This window comes from Felis catus, chromosome B2 (assembly GCF_018350175.1).
Source record: "Felis catus isolate Fca126 chromosome B2, F.catus_Fca126_mat1.0, whole genome shotgun sequence".
Taxonomy (NCBI): Eukaryota; Metazoa; Chordata; class Mammalia; order Carnivora; family Felidae; genus Felis; species Felis catus.
This window is the reverse complement of record NC_058372.1, coordinates 9,174,360-9,198,519: the sequence shown is the minus strand read 5'-3', so window position 1 is coordinate 9,198,519 and position 24,160 is coordinate 9,174,360. Positions and strand designations below refer to the sequence as shown.

General features: G+C 43.1%; 1 protein-coding gene across 8 annotated transcripts in view; it reads right to left on the bottom strand.

Moving 5' to 3' along the window:
* MBOAT1 (membrane bound O-acyltransferase domain containing 1) overlaps nt 1–24,160 on the bottom strand; it is a 103,862-nt gene that overhangs the window by 44,027 nt on the left and 35,675 nt on the right. For 7 of the 8 annotated variants that reach the window (XM_045057066.1, XM_045057064.1, XM_023253625.2 and 4 more), the window contains 2 exons: nt 1,653–1,798; nt 393–470 (listed from right to left, as the gene is read on the bottom strand). In XM_045057066.1, the coding sequence (XP_044913001.1) occupies nt 393–470; nt 1,653–1,798 (224 nt within the window). Of the gene's footprint in view, nt 1–392; nt 471–1,652; nt 1,799–2,789; nt 3,088–24,160 lie in introns of those variants that run through there. The other variant, XM_045057065.1, reaches the window with a different exon arrangement.

Sequence of the window (24,160 nt, the reverse complement as noted above, 5' to 3'; positions counted from 1 at the left end):
CTGCATTTTCAAGAATAGAAATGTGTGTGGCTTCCTTCCTTCAGCACATTTACTTTGAAGATTCATCCATATCATCGTGTGCTCTTAATCCTTCGTTCCCTTTTCCTGCTGAGTAGTATTCCACTGCGGTGACCATCTGGGCGGTTTCCAATTCGTGGCTACCATACAGCTGCTTCTCTTCTGACACGAGGGGCTTGCCACCCTTTTCACAAAGCTTCCTCTGACTGCTCCCAGCACTTAGGGGCCCCATGTCTCCTTCTGATATCCCAGAGAACTTAGCATACGCCACCTGTGACGGGCACGTGGGGAAAGTGCCCCTGGACCCGAGAAACACATTTCACAGGTCATGGAAAAAAAACCTCACCTTGCACGGCTCCCTCCCAGAATCTTACCTGTGAATACTGGATACGCTTGCCGTGACCATGATCCCGTAGCACATTAACACCAGCACAAAAAGATGCACAGAGTACCTTTAAGACATCAGGGAGACAGAAGGAGGAGCGTTGAGTATATTCCAAATGAACATGCCGACTGGACACGCACACTGTGCTCCGCCTATGCCCCCACCAGAAAGCACATGATCTGCTAAGTCATGTTTATGCAAGAGAAAATACATCAAAGAGTTTTGCTCTGTGTGATTAAGGTACTAGACTAGATCCTGAAGCAGCAGGAGGAAGTCATGACACAGTCTGTCACCTGTGGTGCCAGTAATGTCAGGATCCATAAATGGAAGGCTTGCACTTTGGCACACATACAACTGAGAGTCCAGAAGAGTTCTTTCTCTCTTTAGAACTTTTTTTTTTTTTTTAATTTTAAAGCACCAGGACCAAAACTGATCCTCACCAGATACCAAGACTTTTACCTGGTAGTTGATTCAACATACTCATCATCTTTTCTCAAATTTTTACTGAAGGAAGAACAGCAGTATTATAGTATCCTGAATGAATTCACAAAAATCCTTAAGTTGTATTTCTAGAAATGTTGGTTCCTAAAACTCTTTCCCCGAGAAGTGCCACTCCCAGGGTATTTGGCCAGCTTATCTGGTAGAGAAAAGAGTCATCCGCAGGCTCTCGCTGTTGAGCAATGACTCACACTTCCTAAGACCAGCACTAAAACTCTTCTTCTACTTTACGCACAGGACTAACATCAATTATTATTGTCATGCAAGAAAAACACCAATATCTACAACAGGTAAGAAAGGTTCCTCATCCGGAAAATGAAACCTTATAGCATTCCACTTGCTTGACCCAGGGTAACATCAATGGAAGCACAATTTCTAGAAAAAATTCACCGAACTGACTTCTAATGGATAGTCAGTTTATTGGTTCTAGGTTCTTTACAATAAATGAGATTCCTAGAATATACAATAGTAGTGTGTGTGTGTGTATATATATATACACATGTATGTGTGTGTGTGTATATATATATGTACGTGTATATATATGTGTATATATATGTGTGTATATATATGCGTGTGTTTATATATATATATATATATATATATATATATATATATATAAAACAATAGGAGTATATATATATATTTTTTTACAATAGGAGTATATATTTCATTTCCTGCCTGGGAAATGCCAAGAATGTTGCCCCAACACACCCAAATGATAAATACTAGAATTTCTGAGGCTCATACTCACCAGCCAAAACAAAAGATGACAAAATAGATGCCAAAAATGGTGGCAAATGCGTGCCGGACATCGGGACTGGTTTTACCAGGACTTAAGTAGATGCGGAACCAGAAAGCAGCGAACAAGGCAAAGAGCTGACATGCTACAAAATTCACCTGTTTGGGGGGAAGAGAGAGAGAGAGAGACTCAAAACCTTTATTTATCCTTCTGCCTGTGTGCAAATTCTCTCCGGTCTTTTCGGATCTCCGCATCTGGGTGCATCTGCAACTTGGACTTTTTCCTCAGCAGAGTGTTTGTTTGGAAAAGGTTCAGGAGACTGACCGGGTAACCAGGCCCTCATCTGATGTGAGAAGTGAGAAACCTGAGTTTCGTTCTCAAATTTTTTTTCATTTTTTATATACATATAATTTGTCAAGTTAGCTACCATACCATATAGTGTATACAGTAGGCTCTTGATTCTGGGGGTAGATTTCACGTCTAATGTTTCAAGACTAGCCAAGGTTGCTTTCTCACCCACAACACAGAGGGCTTTTCAATGTAGAGGGCCTCAGTGACTGTGAGGTCAGTTTGCTGGGTCTCTTACCACCGCATCCCCAGCGCTATCCTAAGATAAAGCACGTGTTCTGTAAGAGGCACAAATGAACTAAATCCGTGACACGTCCCTCATGAAATACCTGAGAAACTAAAGGCTTCTCTCCAAAGTCATCATCAACTGTTTGACTCCAATTTTTCTCATTTTAACTTAACACCAAATGAAAAAAATAAAATAAAAACACATGAACACCAAATGAACAAGAGGACAGCTCAAATTCAAGGACTGGCACTAAAAAGCCACACACAAAAAAGAAACACCCCCACCTTACACTTCCAACGCCACCCTATCCAATTATTTAAAATAGGCAACAAATTTCCTTAGAAAAGTCTCATTCATCTATCTCTCAAAAATACTGTACATACAAGAAAATATAAAATAACTCCCTGATACCCCGGGGAAAGACCGGCTGATGTAACACAAAACCCAAATGCATCAAGTGAGGTAACCATTAATTACAACAGGAAGAGCGGTTCAAACTTTTCAGAGTGTTCGGAGGGAAAACTCAGCTTCTAGAAGACACTTAACGGAAAAGGGATCGAGGATATAAATACCTGAATAGAGCCTCAAATTCAGCCTCCACAGTTTCTCACACGACAAAAAACTGTAGCTGCTGGTGAAATTCATTAGGGCTGTCTCCCGGCGGGGGCGGAGGCAGCAACATTAGCTCCTCCTGAGCTCACTTTGTTTTCCCGATAAAAACCAAGACGACTTGGGTGGGGCCCCTGGTAATTCACAGGAAGACTTTTCAGAGGATCTTCTGTTTCGTTTTTGAAAACCGTGCTGAGTTTCCCCTCTGTTTGGAGACCACTCTTCGCGGACCTTTCCAAACACTGATCCCCGCTACTGCCTGCCCTGGCTTTCTACCCTGGAAGACAGAGAGGAGGTGAACCGTGATTCTGGTCTGCATGATGCGGTCCTATCATTTCGTGTAGCCTAAACACGCCACCGCCAACTCTCTCTCTCTCACACACACACAATGGAGAGAAAAATAATCACCTTAGTGAGGGTCCAAATGTAAAAGAATTGGCAACTGGAAAGTCAAAGTTATGATCATCTGTAGGTGATCAATCACACGTTCTTTCATTCTCTCGGCCACAGCAGAATACGGTCCCCCAGGCAGCAGAGCAGCTCAGGGGAAATTGGTTCCATTCCTTGAGGTTTGCCGGTAATTACCGAGCACCCCTGCACGTGAGGAATGATCCAGAGGGTAGATCGTGTTCTCACGTGCAGTCCCGGGACCAGCAGCCGCAGCTGGAAAACCATCAGAAATGCAAATTCTCGGGGCACCTGGGTGGCTCAGCCGGTTCAGCGTCCAACTTAGGCTCAGGTCATGATCTCGGAAAAATTTTTTAGAAAAGAAATGCAAACTCTCGTGCCCCACCTGAGACTTAACTAAATTAGACCTTCCCAAGGTGGGTCCAGCAATCTGTGCTTTAACAGCCCCCCAAGAAATGGGGGTGCACAGTCACTTTGAGAAGCCCTGGGATACAGGAGAAAGGAGGCACGCTGCCTGCCTAGCAGACCTTATACTCTGAGAAAGGAACACAAGAACCCACAAGTAATTGTAAAGTAACATTAACATGGCTCAAAGTTAGTACATGATTATTATTCTCTTACATTACACCCCCTTTAGATCCGAAGTAAATAATGAGAAGTTTCACGGTTAAGGAGGGATGAGACTCAGGCTGACAACTAGGAAAAAAACTGTTGAAACAGGTAAAAACTGAGGCGCGGGAGCCGTTAAGGACATGAAAAATACTGCTGCCTGGGGCACCTGGGTGGCTCAGTTAAGTGTCAGACTTCGGCTCAGGTCATGATCTCGCGGTTCGTGAGTCTGATTGAGCCCCGCGTCGGGCTCTGTACTGACAGTGTGGAGCCTGCTTAAGATTCTCTCTCTCCTTCTCCCTCTCTCTCTTTCTCTCAAAATAAATTAAAAACCGTTAAAAAAAAATACTGCTGCCTGTATTCTGACCGTTCTGACATAACTGGCCCGACATCAGGACTTCCCAAGGCGTTCAGGTGGTTCTGATATTCAGGCAAGATGGAAGGCACCTGGTTTAGAAGTATAATAAGAGGGACCCTCAGAGGCACCCAGGAGGAACTAGCCTTTCTCATAAAGAAGAAAAGCACAAATAAACGAGAAGGAGATTGGTGAAGGTCGTGCGGCAGGGATGAGACAGAACAGATTTAAGCTCAATGGTCGTCACTCAGCCGGCCCAGGCATCCTCAGCCTCCTGAGAGTCTCATCAGCTTGGCTTGTCTTAAGGAAGGTGGGTCCTTCTAACCCACCTCCAAGGAAGAATAAGGCTCGCTGTGGGGAAACTACCTCTGATCTCGTCACCCTCGTGATCGATAAGGAGGAAACAAAGACTCACTGGGCCACTGAAGCAACCTGCCCTTTTTCAGCCACCATGATCTCATGGGTAACCAACTGAATATCCTAGTTCTGACTCTCGGGTGTCAGCTGGGTGAGCTTTGGTAATTCATTGATTAATTCTACAAACATTGACTGGCTGACGCTATATGCCAGATACTGGGTATAGCGGGCAAGATATTGTCACTACCAGCAAGTTAAGAAAAGAAGACTTACGTGCTCTGGGTTTCAATTGCTTTTTTCGGGGGGCGGAGGGGGGTTCCAAAACATGTGCTTTGGGAGACCTAGTCTGTAACGGTCTCTGATTCTAATCTAACTCAAATCCTTTCCCTTAACTGGTAGTGGTTAATGCCTAAACGCAAGACCCTTGGGACTAAAAGCTTCCTCCTACACACAGACACAACCCACACCCCCATCCTCTTCCCGGGAGTGAGTCATGGATGGCTGGATGAATGTTCCCTGGCAAACTGTTCCAAGGCAAAAGTGGAAACACACACACACACACACACACACACACACACACACACAGCAACACCGCTCAGTTCTCGCAGGAGCCTCCTAGCAGGATTGCTTTTCAACCACCAGATGTACACCTTAAAAGGCACAAGCTGAACCACAGTTAGCCACCTCTTCACATCCATTAGGATGGCTATTTTAAAAACAAAATAATAAGTGTTGGCAAGAACCAGGAGAAATCAGAACCCTTGTATGCTGCTGGTAAGAATGTAAGATGGTACAGCCACTGTGGAAAACAATATGGTGGTTCAAAAAATTAAAAATATAAGTACATATGATGCAGCCATCCCACTTCTGGGTATTTACCCAAAAGAACTGAAAAAAGGGTCTTGAAGCAATATCTCTCCACCCACGCTTGTAGCAGCATTATTCACAATAGCCAAAAGGTGGAAGCAACCCAAGTGTCTACCAATAGATGAATGGATTAAAAAAAAAATGTGGCAAATAAATACAGTGGGATATTATTCAGCCTTAAAATGGGGGAAATTCTGGCATATGCTACAACATGGATGAACTTCAAGGGCATTATTGCTAAGTGAATAAGTCAGTCACAAAAGGACAACTATTCTATGATTCCACCTAAATGAGATACCTAGAATACAGTAGTTAAATTCATAGAGACTGCAAGTAGGACAGTGATTTCCAGAGACTGAGGGGTAGAGGGAACCGGCTTATTATTTAGTGGATACAGAGTTTCAGTTTTGCAAGATGAAAAGAGTTCTGGAGACGGGTGGTGGCATGGTTGCACAACAACGTGAATGTTCTTAATGCCACTGAACTATCCTATATGCTTAAAAATGGTTAAAATGGTTGTGTCTCCCTCTCTCTCTGCCCCTCCCCAACTCTCACTTCGTCTCACTCTGTCTCTCAAAAATAAATACACGTAAAAGGAAATTTTTTTAATGGTTAAGATGGAAAATCTCATATTTTGTGCATTTTATCACAATTTGTTTTTTAAGTATAGGCTGAAGCATGACACCAATTTCTTTGCATTTGCTACTTCTGCGGCCAACGGTGACAGGCTGCCATGACAACAGTTCTTACAGGAACAGAATGAGATCCTGGCTCCTTTCCTCTCTATGGGGCCAACAAAATTGGAGGCATTGTTTTTCAGAAATGCATCCCAAAGTGGATTGTATTTGATGTATAGGATCTGCTTCCAAATAACCTTGAAGGGATGGGTAGAGTGGACTGAGTATAAATCAGTGCGTCTCAACTGGGGACGACTTGCCCCCCTCCCGGGAGAAATTTTTGGTCGTTATAACCAGAAATGGTGGTGGGGGAATGCTCCTGCTATCTAGTGGGTAGAGGCCAGGAATTCCGCAAAACATCCTAAAAGGCAGAGGACAGCCTCCCACAACAAAGAATTTCCCGGCCCAAAATTTCCCGGCCCAAATGAACAAATCATGGTGTAGACGAAACAAGATTGGCCATGAGTTGAAAACTGAGTGCTGGGCACATGAAAGAGGTCATTCTACTAATCTCTCCACTTGTGTGTATGTTTGAACTTTTCCATAATAAACCGGTTTTAAAAATTATACAACTCTGGAAAGCAAATCACTGGCCTGGGATCATACAGATATTAAACTTTGGTGACTACAAGCAGCTGAAACTGAGAAGGCCTCTTTATCCAAACTGGAGAAACACTAAGTTAATAAAGTAACACACATAAGTACAGAAACAAACTAAAACAATAAAAGGATCGCATCTTCCTAAATGGGGGGGGGGGGGGGGGGGAATAAAGCCTTTTAGGAAATGATTGAACCCCCGTTAAGAAGAGAATCAAATTACAATTACAAGAGAACAAAAGACCTACCTTCAATAATAATAATCAAATGAAGTACTTGATCCCATCCCACAACCAAGAATGGACTTTGTGGTTCCAAGAGTCAACACAGAGCCAGAATACCCTGCTGCACGACCAGGATCCACCACTTACTGGTTGAAGACTTACACCAGCTTGCTGCATTTTGGCTCTTAGCTCATGTGACGGGGGTAGGAACAGTGGTACCATTTGACAGGATTGTTGGGACAAAAGAATATATGAGACTATTTGAAACAGTGCCTGGCACTGATAAGCACTTACTATTAATATCATTCTACATCTACTAAGTTAACATGCAGATTGTGGGTAGAATAACTCCATACACCGTAACTACTGTCGAGCTATTAAGAGCCGGCGTCCCCAGTCTCCTCCCCGCTGCCTTTGTACCGATTCCCTTTCCCACCCATCGTTCAGGCAGCCGCCAGAATTTTCCATGTGTCCTTTCTTCCACAGGGAGAGGCAATGCAGCTTCTGACAAAGAGCCAATCTCTGGGTTTTCCAGCTCCCAAGTGGGGTTTTATAAACTAAAAGCAGAGATCAATCTGAATAAATCAAAGCAGTCTACCAATGTTGAAAAGATAGTTTTTTTTTTCCTTTTTAAAATTCTAAAAACTTGTCTTTATATAGATCAAGAGCAAAATGGAAGAATTTAAAGTATGAAGTTTCTACTACAATCGTGGAGGGAAGAAAAGTTCTTAATGATGAAAGCGTTATTTTTCTGCCCAAAAAAAAGGAGATAGAGTTTGGCCAGTGCGTTGAAGGAGGGATTCAGCGGAGCAGGACTAGCAACTTGACATGGGGTGGGAGTGGGGGGGGGGGGGGTGACAGCAGAGGCGGTGGGACCTCAAAACTTGATGGGATCCTGGAGAAGTCCGGAGGAATGACACAGGTTATCACTGTTGGAGATTGGCTGTCTGGCTTCCCAGGATGCAGCCCTGGGAGATGGGCCAGCATTGCTTCCAGAAGGCCCAGAGGGTGATGAAATACATGGGTCCAGGGCATCTCTCAGGCCCCTCTCCCAGGCTCCAGAACAGCAGAGAGGCCAGCTGAGGACTGGTAGGCCCGAGAAGGTCTTGCGGTTGCATTCAGGAGAATGTTGAGTGTGAACCTGCCACCAGGAGCCATGGAAGATGCTGCAGCGAACAGCAGATAAACCAGCAGCAAGAGCCTAATGCCCAAGACCACAGGGAGGGGCTCCACTCAAGCAGAAGCCAGCAAGACCCCAACAGCACAGGGACCCGAGGCCCTCACCCAGGCCACAGAGGTCTGTAGACCCCTCAGGGCTTACCTGATTCCCAGCCGTAGAGGGAGACAAACCTCTACCATAACCGGCCCCAAACAGAAGGAAGCCGCTTATAACTGGCAATGTAGCGCGAAAGCTAAATTAAGTTTAGTAGGGACAAACTTAAAAGTTACAGTTTTTGCACATCTATCTCTGGCTGAAAATTTTCAGCCCGTCATTATCACCACGATTAGAGATGTGCACAAAAAATCTCCACAAAAAAAATATTTAACTCCGTGTTAACTTCTCGAAGCAAGAAGAAGGGACCTAAAAGTTCAACAAAATTAGTAAAGACATTGGTTAACACATGAACAACTCAAGGACGCACCCTGAATTATAATCCTTTTTGAAACGGCTGTGGTACTATTTGCCGTAAGCCACACTTCCAACCGAATGGAAATCTATTCGTTGGATGACAAAAAAGCAGAATGCTAAATGTTAAGGCATTATTTACAAGACAGAATGACATAAGATTTACCTAATCCTAGGACAAGAGGATAGTAATTAATGGTAAACCTATGCAACAGAACAGTATTCCAGGGGTGCCTCGGTCGGTTAAGCCACATCATGACTTAGGCTCAAGTCATGATCTCGCGGGTCATGAGGTTGAGACTTACATCAGGGCCTGTACTGATGGCTCAGAGCTTGGAGCCTGCTTCGGATTCTGTGTCTCCCTCTCTCTCTGCCCCTCCCCGGTTCATGCGCACATTTACTCCCTCTCTCTCTCTCTCTCTCTCTCTCTCTCTCAAAAAGAAATAAACATTTAAAAAATAACAATAAAATAAAAAATAAATAAAAGTGTATGTATGCCTACACCTGTGTTAAAAAAAAAAAAAACAGTGGCATTAGGAAAAAGGCAAACATAACATGTGAGATGGAATTCGGAGGTTTTGTCAGGGTGACGGGAATCTGAGCAAATTTTTTGCAAAAATTCTTTTACAATTTATAGTTGTAAATTCCACGTGGAATTTCTCACACACACCACACACACACACGCACGCGTGCGCACGCGAGCACAATCATGGCAATCTAAGAAACTCTAAAAAATCTGTATTTAATTCTACTTACGCTAGCCTCAAGGCTGCATTTATTAGCACCTACCACAGCTAACTTTTAGGAAGGAGTTAGGCATAAATAAAAAAAAAATTAACCTGTAAAAAGTTTCCTCTTAAAGAAAAACATGTTTTACAGGCAGTAAAATGTCAAGGGTAACAGTGTGGACAGCCAAAGAGAATAGAAATTATGTCCCATGATGCTCTTGAATAAACCCTTCACATTTAGAAGGAACATGTGCGGATGTCTTGACTTTGGGGCTGGCGTACCCCCTCCCGAGCAGAAAAGAAAGCTGTGCTTTCATCTGTGATACACAACAATATGCTGTGCACAATTAGAGTATTGTGTGGGTCCTATGCCTAAGGAAACAGCAGAGCACAGCGGTTTTGATCAGACTCTCAAAACGCAAGCCTGGCGTACCTCACGTTCACAAGAGCTCGGTTTCCACGGCTCTTGCAAGATTTCAAAGTCACGACAAGCAAATAAAACACATGCCCAAGGCTGTGATTCCCTATTTCACCAAAGCACAGTGAAACCGTACTGCAATGTTCAAGCGCACGTCTTCAATCTATCTGCTGTAACGTGCTGCTGGAGAGGGGGTTTATTTGGGGATTTCTGTGCCTCGGTCTTCATATTCTTGCAACGAGCAACGAACTCTGCCAGGGGCGAGAAAGCACTGCCTTCCTCCTAATGAAGAGATGTAAGCAGTCTATTTTTAACAAACAGCAAATATTAACGGTCCAAAATTATTTCCTCCGTGACAGTGGCTCAGCAATGAGGTGCAGGCGACTGTCCAGGCCTGGAATGTTTCTCTCAGCAACAGTGCCTTATATGTTCCCAGACAAAACCGATCTAATTAAACAATTCCTTATTTAAAGGCAAGCCATTCCCTCCTCCACAAACAGTGCTCTTTTGCATTGCCTCCTACGAATAAATGTGGCTGGGGGAGACTGCAAGAAATGCTATTCCCTTCTGCACCACGGAACAAAAAGTGTTTGTGCCACACTCTTCAGCTACTTTGCACTTTCAAAGAGAGCCTTGTTACACTTCTGTTCCAACCTCCTTGGAATGTCAACAAGAAATGCTTTTTTTTTTTTTCTTACTTGTTTTTTAATGTTTATTTATTTTTGAGAGAGAGAGACAGGGCGTGAGCAGGAGAGGGGCAGAGAGAGAGGGAGACACAGAATCGGAAGCAGGGTCCATCCAGGCTCTGAGCTGTCAGCATAGAGTCCGACACGGGGCTCGAACCCACAGACCAAGAGACCATGACCTGTGTCCAAGTGGGACACTTAACTGACTGAGCCACCCAGGCGCCCCATAACAGACAAGTTTTAAGTAATAATAATAGGGATGTATTGTGCATGTATATTTACTGAGCTCAACAAAACCCTGGCTGTTACTCTACATGCTTCACATCCATTACCGCATTTAGTCTTCTCAAAGAGCCTCACTGTCCCACTGAGGAACCTCAGACACAAGGCGAAGGGCCCCAGAGCCGTCAACCACTGGGCAGCACCACGTTTAGAGACACTCAGCCGGGGGCGCCTACATGGCTCAGTCCATTAAGCATCCGACTTCGGCTCAGGTCATGATCTCGCGTTTGTGAGTTCGAGCCCTGCGTCAGGCTCTGTGCTGACAGCTCAGAGCCTGGAACCTGCTTTGGATTCTGGGTCTCCCTCTCTCTCTGCCCCTCCCCTGCTCACGCTCTGTCTCTCTCTCTCACTCACTCTCTCTCTCAAAAATGAATAAAACATTAAAAAAAAATATTTACAGATGCTCAGCCATTGCCTACGATTGTCTCTCAAGATCTCGATCTTGTAGGGTGGTGGGGCTGGGGGTAGGGGCGGACCTGAATCAGGCTGCCAGGCTCAACATCCTGTCCAACAACTGTTCTCTGAGGCTCACCCAGACCTTTTCTCTGGAGTTTGTATACTCACATCAGAAGCTTCCTTCCCTCAGTTCAGAGTATGTCATCCAGTTCCTCTGGAGTGAGATAATCCCTCTATTAATTCTCAGGGGAAAAAATCCTGTATTTTGGTTAGTTTAGACTTGTGGCTACCCTATGCTGTAAATATCATGTCATGTATTAGTTATGATTTAGAACGAAAACCCTTTAGAAATGAATTCCAGAAGATACAAGGGCAAAAAAATGTTTATGCTGTTTAGCCATGGCAGACTGAAACCTTAAAATATGTGGGTGACATGTTTTATAAGGATCTGCCTCCAACTTGCCTCCCAGCCCACAAATCATTTCCTTCTAATCCTCGGCCAAGGAGGCAGGGAAGACTGAATAGAATCTGGGACCATTTGAGGAGTGCTGAAAACACTGTCCACAAACACCCACCCATGTCCTCTGGAGATGTGATCTCCCCACGAAAACCACCTCCGTCGTTAGCCACTTGAAAGCGACAACAAAGGGGTTCCTGGATGGCTCGCCACAAAGCGTCCAACTTTGGCTCAGGTCAGGGTCTTGCGGTTTATGGGTTCAAGCCCCACATTGGGCCCTCTGCTGTCAGCACAGAGCCCACTTCAAATCCTCTGAGTCCCCTCTCTCTCTGCCCTTCCCCTGCTTGCTTGTTCTCTCTCTCTCTCTCTCAAAAATAAATATTTATTAAAATAAAAGAAAGTGACAATAATAACACAATAATAATAACTAACAGCAGGACGTGTACCACATCACAGACACTGCTCTAGGTCCTTCTGAGTAACTTCTTCAACATTCACAACTCTCTGAGGCTCTTCGAGGCATTCATTTTAGAAAAGAGGAAATTAAGTCACAGAGAGGTTAAGAAATTTTCCCAAACGTCACATACCTCCCGGATCCTGCTTCCAGGGCCCATCTGCTTAGCCAACCATGCATGATTCATCTAAATCTTCACCTGTAATTCCAACATCTCATTCTCCGGGCAAGGAAAGGTGGAGACCAGAGATTGGCAGTGACTTGGCCTGGGTCACACAGCCACGGAATGTCAGAGCTGGGACGAGAACTAAGGTGTCCTGACCCTGGTCCAGTGCACCTGCCTGCAATCCTTTACCAGCCGTGGATGCGGGATGGAAGTAAGACAGGATGCAGGTCAGAGAGGACCATGCCAGGGTGAGGTCTGAGGGAGGAGTCCCAGACGGCCAGCGGGAGGAAGGGACACACACGGCAGGAGAAAGCACCACCACACAAGGAAGTGCAAGGTTTGGGGCGACTTTATCACCTTTGGTTTTCTTCTTATTAAGATATAATTGACATGTAACATATTAGTTTCCGGTGTACAAAAGAATACATCTGTATATGTTATGAAATGATTACAATAAGTCCAGTTAATACCCATCACCACACATAATTACACCCTTTTTTTTGGTGATAACTTTTTTTAAGTTTGTTGTGAGAGAGAGAAAGAGAGAGCAGGGGAGGGGCAGAGAGAGAGGGAGAGAGAATCTCAAGCAGGCACTGCATCGCAACACAGAGCCTAACGTGGAGCTTGAACTCACGAACTGTGAGATCATGACCCAAACCGAAATCAAGAGTGAGCACTGAACCGACCGAGCCACCCAGGCACCACTTTTGGCGATAAGAGCTTTTAAGATCTCTCTCTTAGCAACTTTCAAATACACAATACAGTACTGTTAACTACAGTCACCACGCTGGGTATTACATTCCCATGACTTACTTATTTTGTAAGTGGAAGTATGTACCTTTTAACACCTACACCCATTATGCCCAAGCCCCAGCCCCCACTTCTGGCCACCACCAATCTGTTTTCTGTTTCTATGAGTTCTGGGTTTTTTTTAGATTCTGCGTATAAGTGACATCACATGGTACTTGTCCTTCATCTTATTTCATTTAGCATAAAACCCTCAAAGTCCATTCATATTGTCACAAATGGCAAGTTTCCTTTTTTTCCTGAAGTTTACTGATTTATTTTGAGAGAGAGAGAAAGCGTGAGGGAGAGGGGGGCAGGGAGAGAGGGTGAGAGAAAGAATCCCAAGCAGGCTCCACGATGTCAGCACAGAGCCCAACATGGGGCTCAACCCCATGAAATGTGAGATCGTGACCTGAACCAAAGTCAGATGCCCAACTGAATAAGCCACCCAGGTGCCCCTATTTTCCTTTTTTATGGCTGAATAATATTCCATTGCACGCACACACACACACACACAAATTTTTTTTTAGTTTATTTATTTATTTTTAAGACAGAATTCCAAGCAGACTCCACACTGTCACCACAGAGCCTAGTGCAGGGCTTGAAATCACAAACCATGAAATCATGACCTGAGCCAAAACCAAGAGTCAAATGCTTAACCAACTGAGCCACCCAGGCGCCCCCACACACACTTTATCTATTCAACCACCAGTGGACATTGAGGTTCCTTCTACGTACTGGCTACAGAAAATGCTGCTACAACGAATATAGGGGGGCACGTATCTTTTCAAGTTAAGAGTTTTCATTTCTTTTGGATAAATACCCAGAAGTGGAATTGCTAGTTCTATTTCTAATTTTTTGAGGAAGGTGCATACTGTTTTCCCCAGTGTCTGCACCAATTTACATTCCCACCAGTAAGGCACAAGGGTTCCCTTGTCTCCACAGCCTTGCCAACACTTATTATTTCTTGTCCTTTTGATTCTAGCCATTATGACAGGTGTGAGGTAGTATCTCATTGTGCTTCTGATTTGCATTTCCCTGATAATCAATGATGTCAAACACCTTTTCATGTGTCTGTTGGCCACCTGTAGGTCTTCTTTGGAAAAATGTTTATTTCAGCTCCTCTGCCGAATTTTTAATCAGACTGTTTCTTGCTATTGGGTTGTATGTGTTCTTTATACATTTGGGATACTAACCCCTCATGAGATTTGCGGTTTGTAAATATCTTCTATTCCACAGGCTGCCTTTCGTTTTGTTGTGCAGCTTTTTAGTTTGTTATAGTCCTGCTTATTTACTTTTGCTTTTGTTGCCTTTGCTTTGGGTCTCAAATCCAAAAGATCATTGCCAGACCTATGTCAAGGAGCTAACTGCCTACGTTTTCTTCCAGGAGTTCCATGGTTTCAGGTCTTATAGTCAAGTCTTTAATCCATTTTGAGTTAATTTTTGTGTATGGTGAAAGATAGTGGTCAAGTTTCATTCTTTTGCATGTGGCTGTCCAGTTTTCCCCCACCATCTATTGAAAAAACTGTCCTTACCCATTACATACTTTTGACTCCTTTGTTATACGTTAATTGACCATATCCGCAAGTGTTTATTTCTGGGCTCTGTAGTCTGTCCCATTATTCTGTTTTATGCCAATACAACAGTATTTCTGATTACTACAGCTTTGTAATATGCTTTGAAATCAGGAAGCATGATGCCTCAAGCTTTGTTCTTCTTACTCGAGATTGCTTTCACTATTCAGGGTCTTTTGCCGCTCCGTACAAATTTTAAGACTGTTCGATTTCTGTGGAAAATGCCATTGACATTTGATAGGGATTGTACTAAATTTGCAGGTTGCTTTGGGTAGTATGGGCATTTTAACAATATTCATTTTTCTAATCCATGAACATAGAATATCTTTCCATTTACTTATGTCCTCTTCAGTCTTTCTCATCAGTGTCTTACAGTTTTCAATGTACAGGTCTTTAACTTCTTTGGTTAAATTTATTCCTAAGTATTGTAAATTATATAATTATGGAATTATAAATGAATTATTTTAATATATCTTTCTGCTGGCTCATTTTTAGTGTACAGTAATATAACAGATTTTTGTACATTGATCTCATATCTTGCAACTTACTGAATTTGTGTACTAGTTCTAAGTTTTTTGGTTCAGTCTTTAGGGTTTCCTGTATATGATATCATGTCATCTGCAAATAGAGACAGTTTTACTTTGTTCTTTCCAATTCTAATGCCTTTGTATCTTTTTCTTGCCTAATTGCTTTAGCTAGGACTTCCAGTACTATGTTGAATAAAAGTAGTGAGAGTGGGTACCCCTTGCTTTGTTCCTGACTTAAGAGGAAAAGCTTCTACCTCTTAGTCATTGAATATGATATTAACTGTGGTGTTATTATATATAGCCTTTATTATTCTGAGGAATGTTCTCTCTACACCTACTTTGTCAATTTTATCATAAATGGATATTGGATTTTGTCAAATGCTTCTTCTGCATCTATCAAGATGACCATATGATTTTTATCCTTCATTTCGTTAACATGTTGATTGGTTTGCAGATGGTGACCCGTCCCTGCATCCCTGGGATGAATCTTACATGATCACGGTGTCTGATTTTTGTCATATTGTTGAATTGGGTTTGCTAATATTTGTTGGAGATGTTTGCATCTCTGTTCACCAAGAATACTGGCCTATAATTTTCTTTTCTTGTGGTGTCCTTGTCTGGTTTTGGTTTCAGGGTAACGCCGGCCTCATGACATGAGTTTGGAAGTGTTCTCTCCTTTCTTTTTTTTTTTTGGAAGAACATTAAGAAGAACTGTTATTAATTCTCCTTTTCAATGTTCAGTAGAATTCACCAGTGAAACCATCTGGTCCGGGACTTTTATTTGTGGGAAGGTTTTTGGTTACTGATTTCGGTTATGGCTTTATAATCTCGACCAGGGCCTGGGTATGGACAGAGATCACCACCAGAAGCAGGTATGGGGGGGGGGGCGTGTACATGTATAACATACATTCAATATATAATCTATGTAAATGTGTTTATATATACACGTGTGTGTGTGTGTGTGTGTGTGTAATTTTTCACGTGACCCAAATCACCCAGCTGGGTCTGCAGCTGCCTTCTCTCAACTGGGTTCCAGAGTGAAAAGCAACCTCCACTAAGAGTCTCCCACCACCTACAAGGTCACAGGACACAATAACAACATCTGCTTCACAAGATTGTAACGGGCACTAAATAAGAGGTGAAAGAACCTTGTGTATTAGGTGAGCTACAAACCGTCCAGCCAGCTAACGAACTGCCACACAGACCACTTGCTGCTGTGCTGCCCACGACTCAACTACCGCACAAGACCCCTCTTCAGTCAGTGACTCTCAACACTAAACACTGGAATCAACCAGGGAGCGATTTTTTAAAAAACAAAAAATAAAAGGGGCTGATGCTAAGGCCCCGCTCTGACTCTGGGGCGACAGGTGTGGGGGAAGGCCAGTCATTTTAGTTTTTTTAAGGTTCCTGGCTGATTCTAATGTGTCGCCCAGGTCTGAGAATGAATCACAGCTTCAACTTATCATATTGCTCACAGGGAGGGAACAAGCAGTTTAATAAGCGTACTTTAGGGGCACCTGGGTGACTCTGTCCGTTAAGCATCTGACTTCAGCTCAGGTCATGATCTCACCGCTCGTGAGTTGGAGCCTCGCATCTGGCTCTGTGCTGACAGCTCGGTGCAGCCTGAAGCCCGCTTCAGATTCTGTGTCTCCCTCTCTCTCTCTACCCCTCCCCAGCTCGCACTCTGTCTCTCTCTCAAAAATAAATAAATATTTTTTAAAGTTTTTTTAAATAAAAATAAGTGTATTTTAGAGTAACCAAAGATTTTAAATCAGGCATAAAATAGACAAGAAAATTTTAGGCTATTAACAATTATCTGGTGCAAGCTTCTCATTTTGTGGATAAGGAAACTGGCTCATGGGGGGAAGAAATGGGGGGACTATGGCTGGAGGTTCCTAACTCTCTAGGCAGATCTCCTTCCACCTTATAAATGGATTCAGAACCCCATGCCCTGTGCGACTTATGACATCCTTATTGATACATCATTGACATATGCGCTGGCTGACTAACTCTGGCTATGTTTTGGCTCCTGGCACTCACCACCCCATCACAGAAGAGCTTTCTTAACTGGCAAAAGAACTACTCAAAAGGTCCAGCGCGCTGTATACCTCACTCTTCTCGGAAGGTTTAAAAATGAACAGGAAAACCAACTGGTTCATACAAAAGGAATAAAAGGCATCCAAACGAATCAAACTACTATCCTCCATTGTGAGGACTCAATGAAACACATCAAAAGAGCTTTAGATCCTTCTTCTAGGCATCCAGCAAAACTACACCTGAATGAAGTCAACTGAAAGATGTCATGGTGGTTCTTTTTCATCCAATTTTATATTCCTATAAAAATTAACAAATGCTCATTTTAACAACTGAAAGATACAGAAATATACAGTGAGAAAAGTTCATGGTCCCCCCATCCCCAAGCTTCTACACACAACACCCACCATTCTCCATTTTTTAACACTTTTTTCTGTATTTATAAAACATACTCATACACATTGGTTTCTCCTTTTGTTTAATACAATCGTGGCATAAAAATTACCCTGTAACTCAATGTTTCATTTCACAAAATACCATCGACATCTTTCCAAGTCTATTCACGTTGAGCTAGTACGTACTTTTCAAAGCTGCATGATATTCTATAACATGAGTTGGGGTGAGAATGTTTTCTATTTTCCACAGAATGACTTCCATAGAAATAAGATGATTTCCACAGAATGATTTCCACAGAAGTAAGATAATTTCCACTCCATTCCCTCAGAGGGAAAATATGAAAGGTCTCCACCCTGACCGGCTCAGTCCCTCCTCCCCTGGGAAGAAGGAATGACTTAGCCACCTGCTGAATTTGAGAAGAGACACTGAGCATGGCTAGTCAGGCCTTCTGGGATCTCTGTGTGGGGGCAGGTCTGCATTTAGAAAGAGCCTTTCCTGCTCTATGCTCTCTGCCTTGTCCTTCCCCGGGGGTCTTGTATGGTTGTCCCGCTCCCAGTGATGGGGGGGGGGTAAGTCAGTCAAGGGTAAAGAGATAGGGAATCTGTTGTGGTTAATCAGCTTTATCATTAATAAAGATAATATTTTGATCTCCCTCTGGCTGTCTCTTGGGTTTTCTTTCCAAGTTGGTCCACATCCAGGAGGGAAGCAAAGGGTCTTCTTAAGCTTTCCAAAACTTCAATATTATGTACGTGACATAATTTCCTCAAGCACTTTCCAACTTCCAAGTGGTTTCCAGGGTTTTTTTGGGGGGGTTTTTTGGGGGGCGGGGGGAGGGGGGCACTGCAAATAGCACCATAAAAAAAAAGTCCTTGTACATATACTTTATGTACCGGGTATTTTATGTTTGTAAGATAAATTCCCAGGAGTTCAGTCAAGTGGCATATTTATTTAAAATTTTAATAAATATGACCAGAGATTTTCTCTAAAAGTTGAAGCCATGTTTTACTCCCACCATCATATATGTGTATGTGTCCTTCACCCCTCACCCTTGCCAGCCGGCACTGAATGCTGTCAATCTGTTTAATTTTTTCAATCAGATGGAAAAACACTGGTATCGTAGTAATTCAATTTACACTTTCCTGACTACTAGTTCAGCACCTTTTCATTTATTATTGATCTTTGGCCAATGACTTTATTGGCCAACAGATTAACATTTTTAAGTTATTTGCTATAAAAAGGGAGAGTACAGATGAATTCATACAGGTGAATTAGGCACACAGATTTAATCAACAGTGACGAGAGCCAGAACAGAGTCATAAAGAGCACAAGCTGTGAAGTCAGACTGCTGGAGACAGATCCCACCCTAACTCTAACCTCTACCTGGACCACCTTAGCCAAGTTACTTAACCTGTGTCTTAAATTCTTCCAAAAACTGAGGATGATAATACAGATCCCCTCATACAATTAAGTGAGTTAATACATGTAAAGTGATTTAGCACAATGCCTGTCCAGCATGAAATGCTCAGTGCGTACTAATCATCTCTTTTTTTTCCCATCAAGCTGTTTCCAAACACAGTAGCAAGGAGAAAAGCTCAAACGTACTAACTATAGCTGACCAATTTCTCTACACATCCTTTAGTAGAAAGCATAGAAATGATGAAACACCCCCACCCAAAAAATCACTGATGGCCTATGAAATGCATAATATGCTCCTATATAGTCAAAGACCTTTCCCAGATGAAAAACACAATTAGCCCATTCTTTTAGGGCGCCTGGGTGGCTCAGTCAAACATCCAACTTCAGCTCAGGTCACCATCTCACAGTTCGTGGGTTCCAGCCCCGCATCGGGCCCTGTGCTGACAGCTTGGAGCCTGGAGCCTGCTTCGGATTCTGTGTCTCCCTCTCTCTCTGCCCCACCCCTGCTCATGCTCTGTCTCTCTCTCTCTCTCTCTCTCTCTCTCTCTCTCTCTCAAAAAAAAAGAATCAAATTCACATTTTTTTCGAATCTCATTATTTATTTTAAAATTCTTGGGGTGCCTGGGTGGTGCAGTCGGTTAAGCGTCCGACTTCAGCCAGGTCACGATCTTGCGGTCCGGGAGTTCGAGCCCCGCGTCGGGCTCTGGGCTGCTGGCTCAGAGCCTGGAGCCTGTTTCCGATTCTGTGTCTCCCTCTCTCTCTCTGCCCCTCCCCCGTTCATGCTCTGTCTCTCTCTGTCCCAAAAATAAATAAACGTTGAAAAAAAAAATTAAAAAAATAAATAAATAAATAAATAAATAAAATTCTTAGGCATACATTCAAAATAGAATTAAGAGACATAAGCCCAATCAGCATGGAGCATGAGTCAATCATAGGATACCATCGTGTCACCTTTCTTAGAAAACAGTAACTGTACCCACACGCATGCACGCGTACACGCACATGTTGCATTTGGTTGTTTCACGTCACTAAGGAGGCAGTAAGTACAAATAGCATCAGTGTTTTCCCAGTGGGCAAAGTGGGGAGGTTAAATAAGGTTATTTAACGCGAGAGAAGGAAACAGATTCCCAACTTGCCTCTCTCCCCAACAACCTATGTTGCCCCCTACACACACACACACAAAAACCTGACTTGAACAACTTCTTTCCTGGTGGACTTAAGTAACAACTTTACCACTCTAAAGACGATACCCTCCATAGACATGGACACTTTGCTGTCACCCATAATACTACTTGCTATTTAGATGCTACTCTGAGCAAGATCTATGGGGACAATGGAAAATGCAGAACCAGGACTGTATGTATTTTCTTATGCAATACCCTAGGGTGTGACCAATTATCTGAGCGTGTTATGCAATTCTCCAAAGTCGCACGACAGAATTAATTTTTTTCATTTAGTTTACACCGAAAATAGAAGACATCACCATTTACCTTTTACAAAACAGAGACCTTGTGGGGCCACAGGGGATACAACACAGATATCACAATTCCAAGAGTGGAGAGCCGCAAGGGCTGCTGGCCCTTGTATAACGGGGGACCATGATAAGAGGAAAATCTGTGATTTTGCCTGGTCCCCAGGAATGAAGCTATTTTCAGCTCCTATTATGTAATCATGTTCTCTAGAATATGTGTTTGTAACAAAAGGGAAACTCCAATGTGGACTGAGAGTCAAAGAAACCATGCATCCTACTTAAAAAACAACCGCAATACCTTAGCCTACTCAACAGCAAACTATACACAGTTTTCAAAGGTAGGAAACAAATCGCCAGCTGTAGGTTAAAAAATATTTTTCAAGTAGTCAGCAAGCTTTTCTTTGGTGCCTATTAATTCTTCCACCTATACATTCATAGAAGTAAAGGAGGGGAAAGGGAATTTATTTTAAAAATTAAACTCCAAAGAATCCCTAAAATCACCCTCCAATTGTAACCTCCCCATCATGCCATAAACCATGCCATATCCCTAACACTCCACAACTGCTTGCCCAAGTCACCACCATGTCCTTGTTTGTCAAAGCCAAGGAACCACATCCAGTCTTTGTCTACCTGGAGTACATTTGGCACTTGTACTTCATGGCCTTTCTTCTTTTTTTATTTATTTTTTATTTTTTTCAATGTTTATTTATTTTTGAGAGACGGAGAGACAGAGTGCAAGCTGGGGAGGCGCAGAGAGAGAGGGAGACACAGAATCTGAAGCAGGCTCCAGGCTCTGAGCTGTCAGCACAGAGCATGACGTGGGGCTCGAACCCACAAACCACAAGATCATGACCTGAGCTGAGGTCGGAGGCTCAAGTGACTGAGCCACCCACACGCCCCTCTATGCTCTTTCTTCTTGACTCCCTACCACCACATTCTCTTGGTTGTCTGTACCTTTCTGATCACTCCTTACCTCCTTCCTGAGAGCTGCTCCCCTGTTGCCCATTCGTGCTAAAATGGTGCCCTTCGGGGGGCCATCCCAGGCCAGCTTTTCTTCTCATGCCACATTATATGCCAAGGGGCCGCTCTCATTCCTGTGCCTCCAATACCAGCTGATGACTTCCAAATCTTTTTCTCCAGCCCAGATGTGCCCCCCTGAAATCACAGACAGACACCCCACGCCTACTGGAATCAACGCTTAGCTAAGCCACAAACACCTAAATTTCCGTAAGCTCCCAACAGAGCTCATCACCTGCCCCCTCCATCAATTCCTCTTGCTAGGTCTCTGATCTAAGGGTGGGACCCTTCGACCACCCAACTGTTCAGGCCAGAAACCAGAGAACTCCACCTCTCTCTTACATACCCTCCAAATAGAATCAATCTCCTCACTCTATTAATTCTACCTCATAAATCTATCTTTAATCCATTCGTTCCCCTCTCCACATCCACCTTAATTCAGACTACCATTCATTTCACCTGGACAACTTCAACAGCCATTTACTAATCTCCCTGCCTCTGACCTTGCCCAACTCCTCAGTCCTTCGGATCTCAGCTTAGAGGTCACCTCCTCCAGAAAGCCTTCCCTTCTGCTGCTCCCACGGCACCTTCAGCTTCTGCAATCACATCACTCCTCGTGCTCTGTTATTACTGGACCAATAGCTTCGAGAAGGACACATCTATCCTTTTGATCAATGTACACACAGCGCCTGCTATATATTAGGTTCTCTATAGTGCAATGAATGAATGAATGAATGGCATGCTAAGGGCAAGGAGTTAAGTGGTCAGCATGTCAGGAGAATAAGAAAAGGTGGATAAAGAAACGCAGGGCAGAGAAGAGGTAAGAGAAGGCTCTGGAGACTATGTTTACTCTTTATTCTATAAGGAACATAGTTTCAGACCTCTGCTAGGCATTCAGAAAATGTTTACTGAAAGACATTTTCAGATGCAAGAACAGACTGTTTTGGAGCCTTCAAGAGTTCCAAGTGTTACTTCTTTAAATAATCGAAGTTATTTCATGTACAACGATTTAGATGTGATTGATACAATCCACACCGATGGTCTCTCCCAAATCTAACCTTCACCCCCAACTGCAATGGGAAACAATATAGTTAAACCTCTTAATCCAAACCCAGCAGCATCACCGACAGCAGGAAACTCTTTTACATTCTTTAACACAAGAAAAACAAAAGAGAAGATAATAAATATGCTGTGGTCTCAACTACTACGAAAAACTGATTCCTAAAGATGGCTGTTCTACCTATGAAAATCGAAGAAATGTCTATGGCCTTGCCTTCTCCACTTTTGCTCTTACTACCAAACAGAACACGAAGTCAGCCTTATTCACCTTTCTAAATCTTAGTTAGCAAGTGCCCTCTGCGCCTAAGTTTCAGTTCCAAAAAAAGTCAAAGGCAAACGACAATAAAAAGTCCTGTAAACACCTAAGTGTAAAATACACATATGCATATATGACCTTGATATATGCATACAGATCATCAGTAGTGTATTAAACAAACATTTCAACATAAAAAGATACATAAAAACATAGGAGGGGCAGGCAAAAAGGGCAGAAATATATGAACATGGTTTAGCTTCCTCAGAGGGACTCTGAAGAAAACGCACGTTCCTCCCCATGTCACACAAAATTGGAACTTTAGAGTCTCTGAGTATAGAAAGCTAGTATTTTCTAGACCTCGGCTCCCACAGAAGCAAAATACTTCTGAAAGTTCATCTAAAATTTAAATCTTAAAATTCCATAAAACAATCACAGAGATTGAAACAGGTTTTTACAACATACTACGACTTAATGGAAACATGTCACCCGAAATGATTAATGGCTGATTTTGGAAAATATCTGAAATAGAGTCAAAATACATTTGGCTGTTCACAAACAGGAGGACATGAAGGAGATTTAAAACTCTGCTTGACTTAGAAAGAGACAGACAGAGATCAGACAACTGTTGAAGTCTAAGTACTCTGCACAGAGCTAGACAGCGCCAGTAAATATTTTGGAAATCCTGGGTTTAAAATACAGAGAAATGATAAAGACAAAAATGTTGGGGAAAGGAAATAAATAAGAAGGGAAAAGACACAAAGGATACCGTAACAGTCGCTTCTTACGATGCCACTACAGAACTCAGATGAGATATCAGAATCGACGGCACAATTGAGACTCTTGACCAAAATCTCTAATTGTTCTTCCAATAGAATGTGAGGGTCTCGTGGACAGAAACCTACTGCCTTGTTACCCCTTGGATCCTGGCACCCAGTACAGTGCCTGGCACGTAAGTATTTCATCTCTGTAGAATACGTGAATGGAAAAATACATAAAGAAGAAAACTGAAATAAATCTAAGGGAGAAAGGGGGACTGCTCAGCTGCAACAGGCATCGCTCGGTGGCACCCACGACTGGGGGCTCCAAAGAACGATCCCAGCTAGTTCCTGTTGCTTTACGGTAGGTCACGTGCTATTTGGGTAACGGCAAAATTATATCCAGGCTTTACTGACTGGAAGACTGTTTCTTTTTTTTTTTTTTTTTTTTCCTCTAGAGTTGAAAAGCCAAGACAATTCTACCCTGGTGCTCTTACCATTCCACCCACCTCTTCTCAATGCTCAAGGGACAGCCCTCTGCAAACACAGCGTGGACCAGACAGAGGTGAAGCCGCTGCCTTCCTCGTCCCATGGGCCAAGCTCCAGAGGCTGCCTGGCTGACCCCAATGACCTTGAGCCAGGCATTACTGGGGCCTCTATGAACTCTGATGAAAGCGCGACTAATAGTAACTGTTGGGTTTTCTGTAAAGGTTTATATGTTTTACATAAAATACA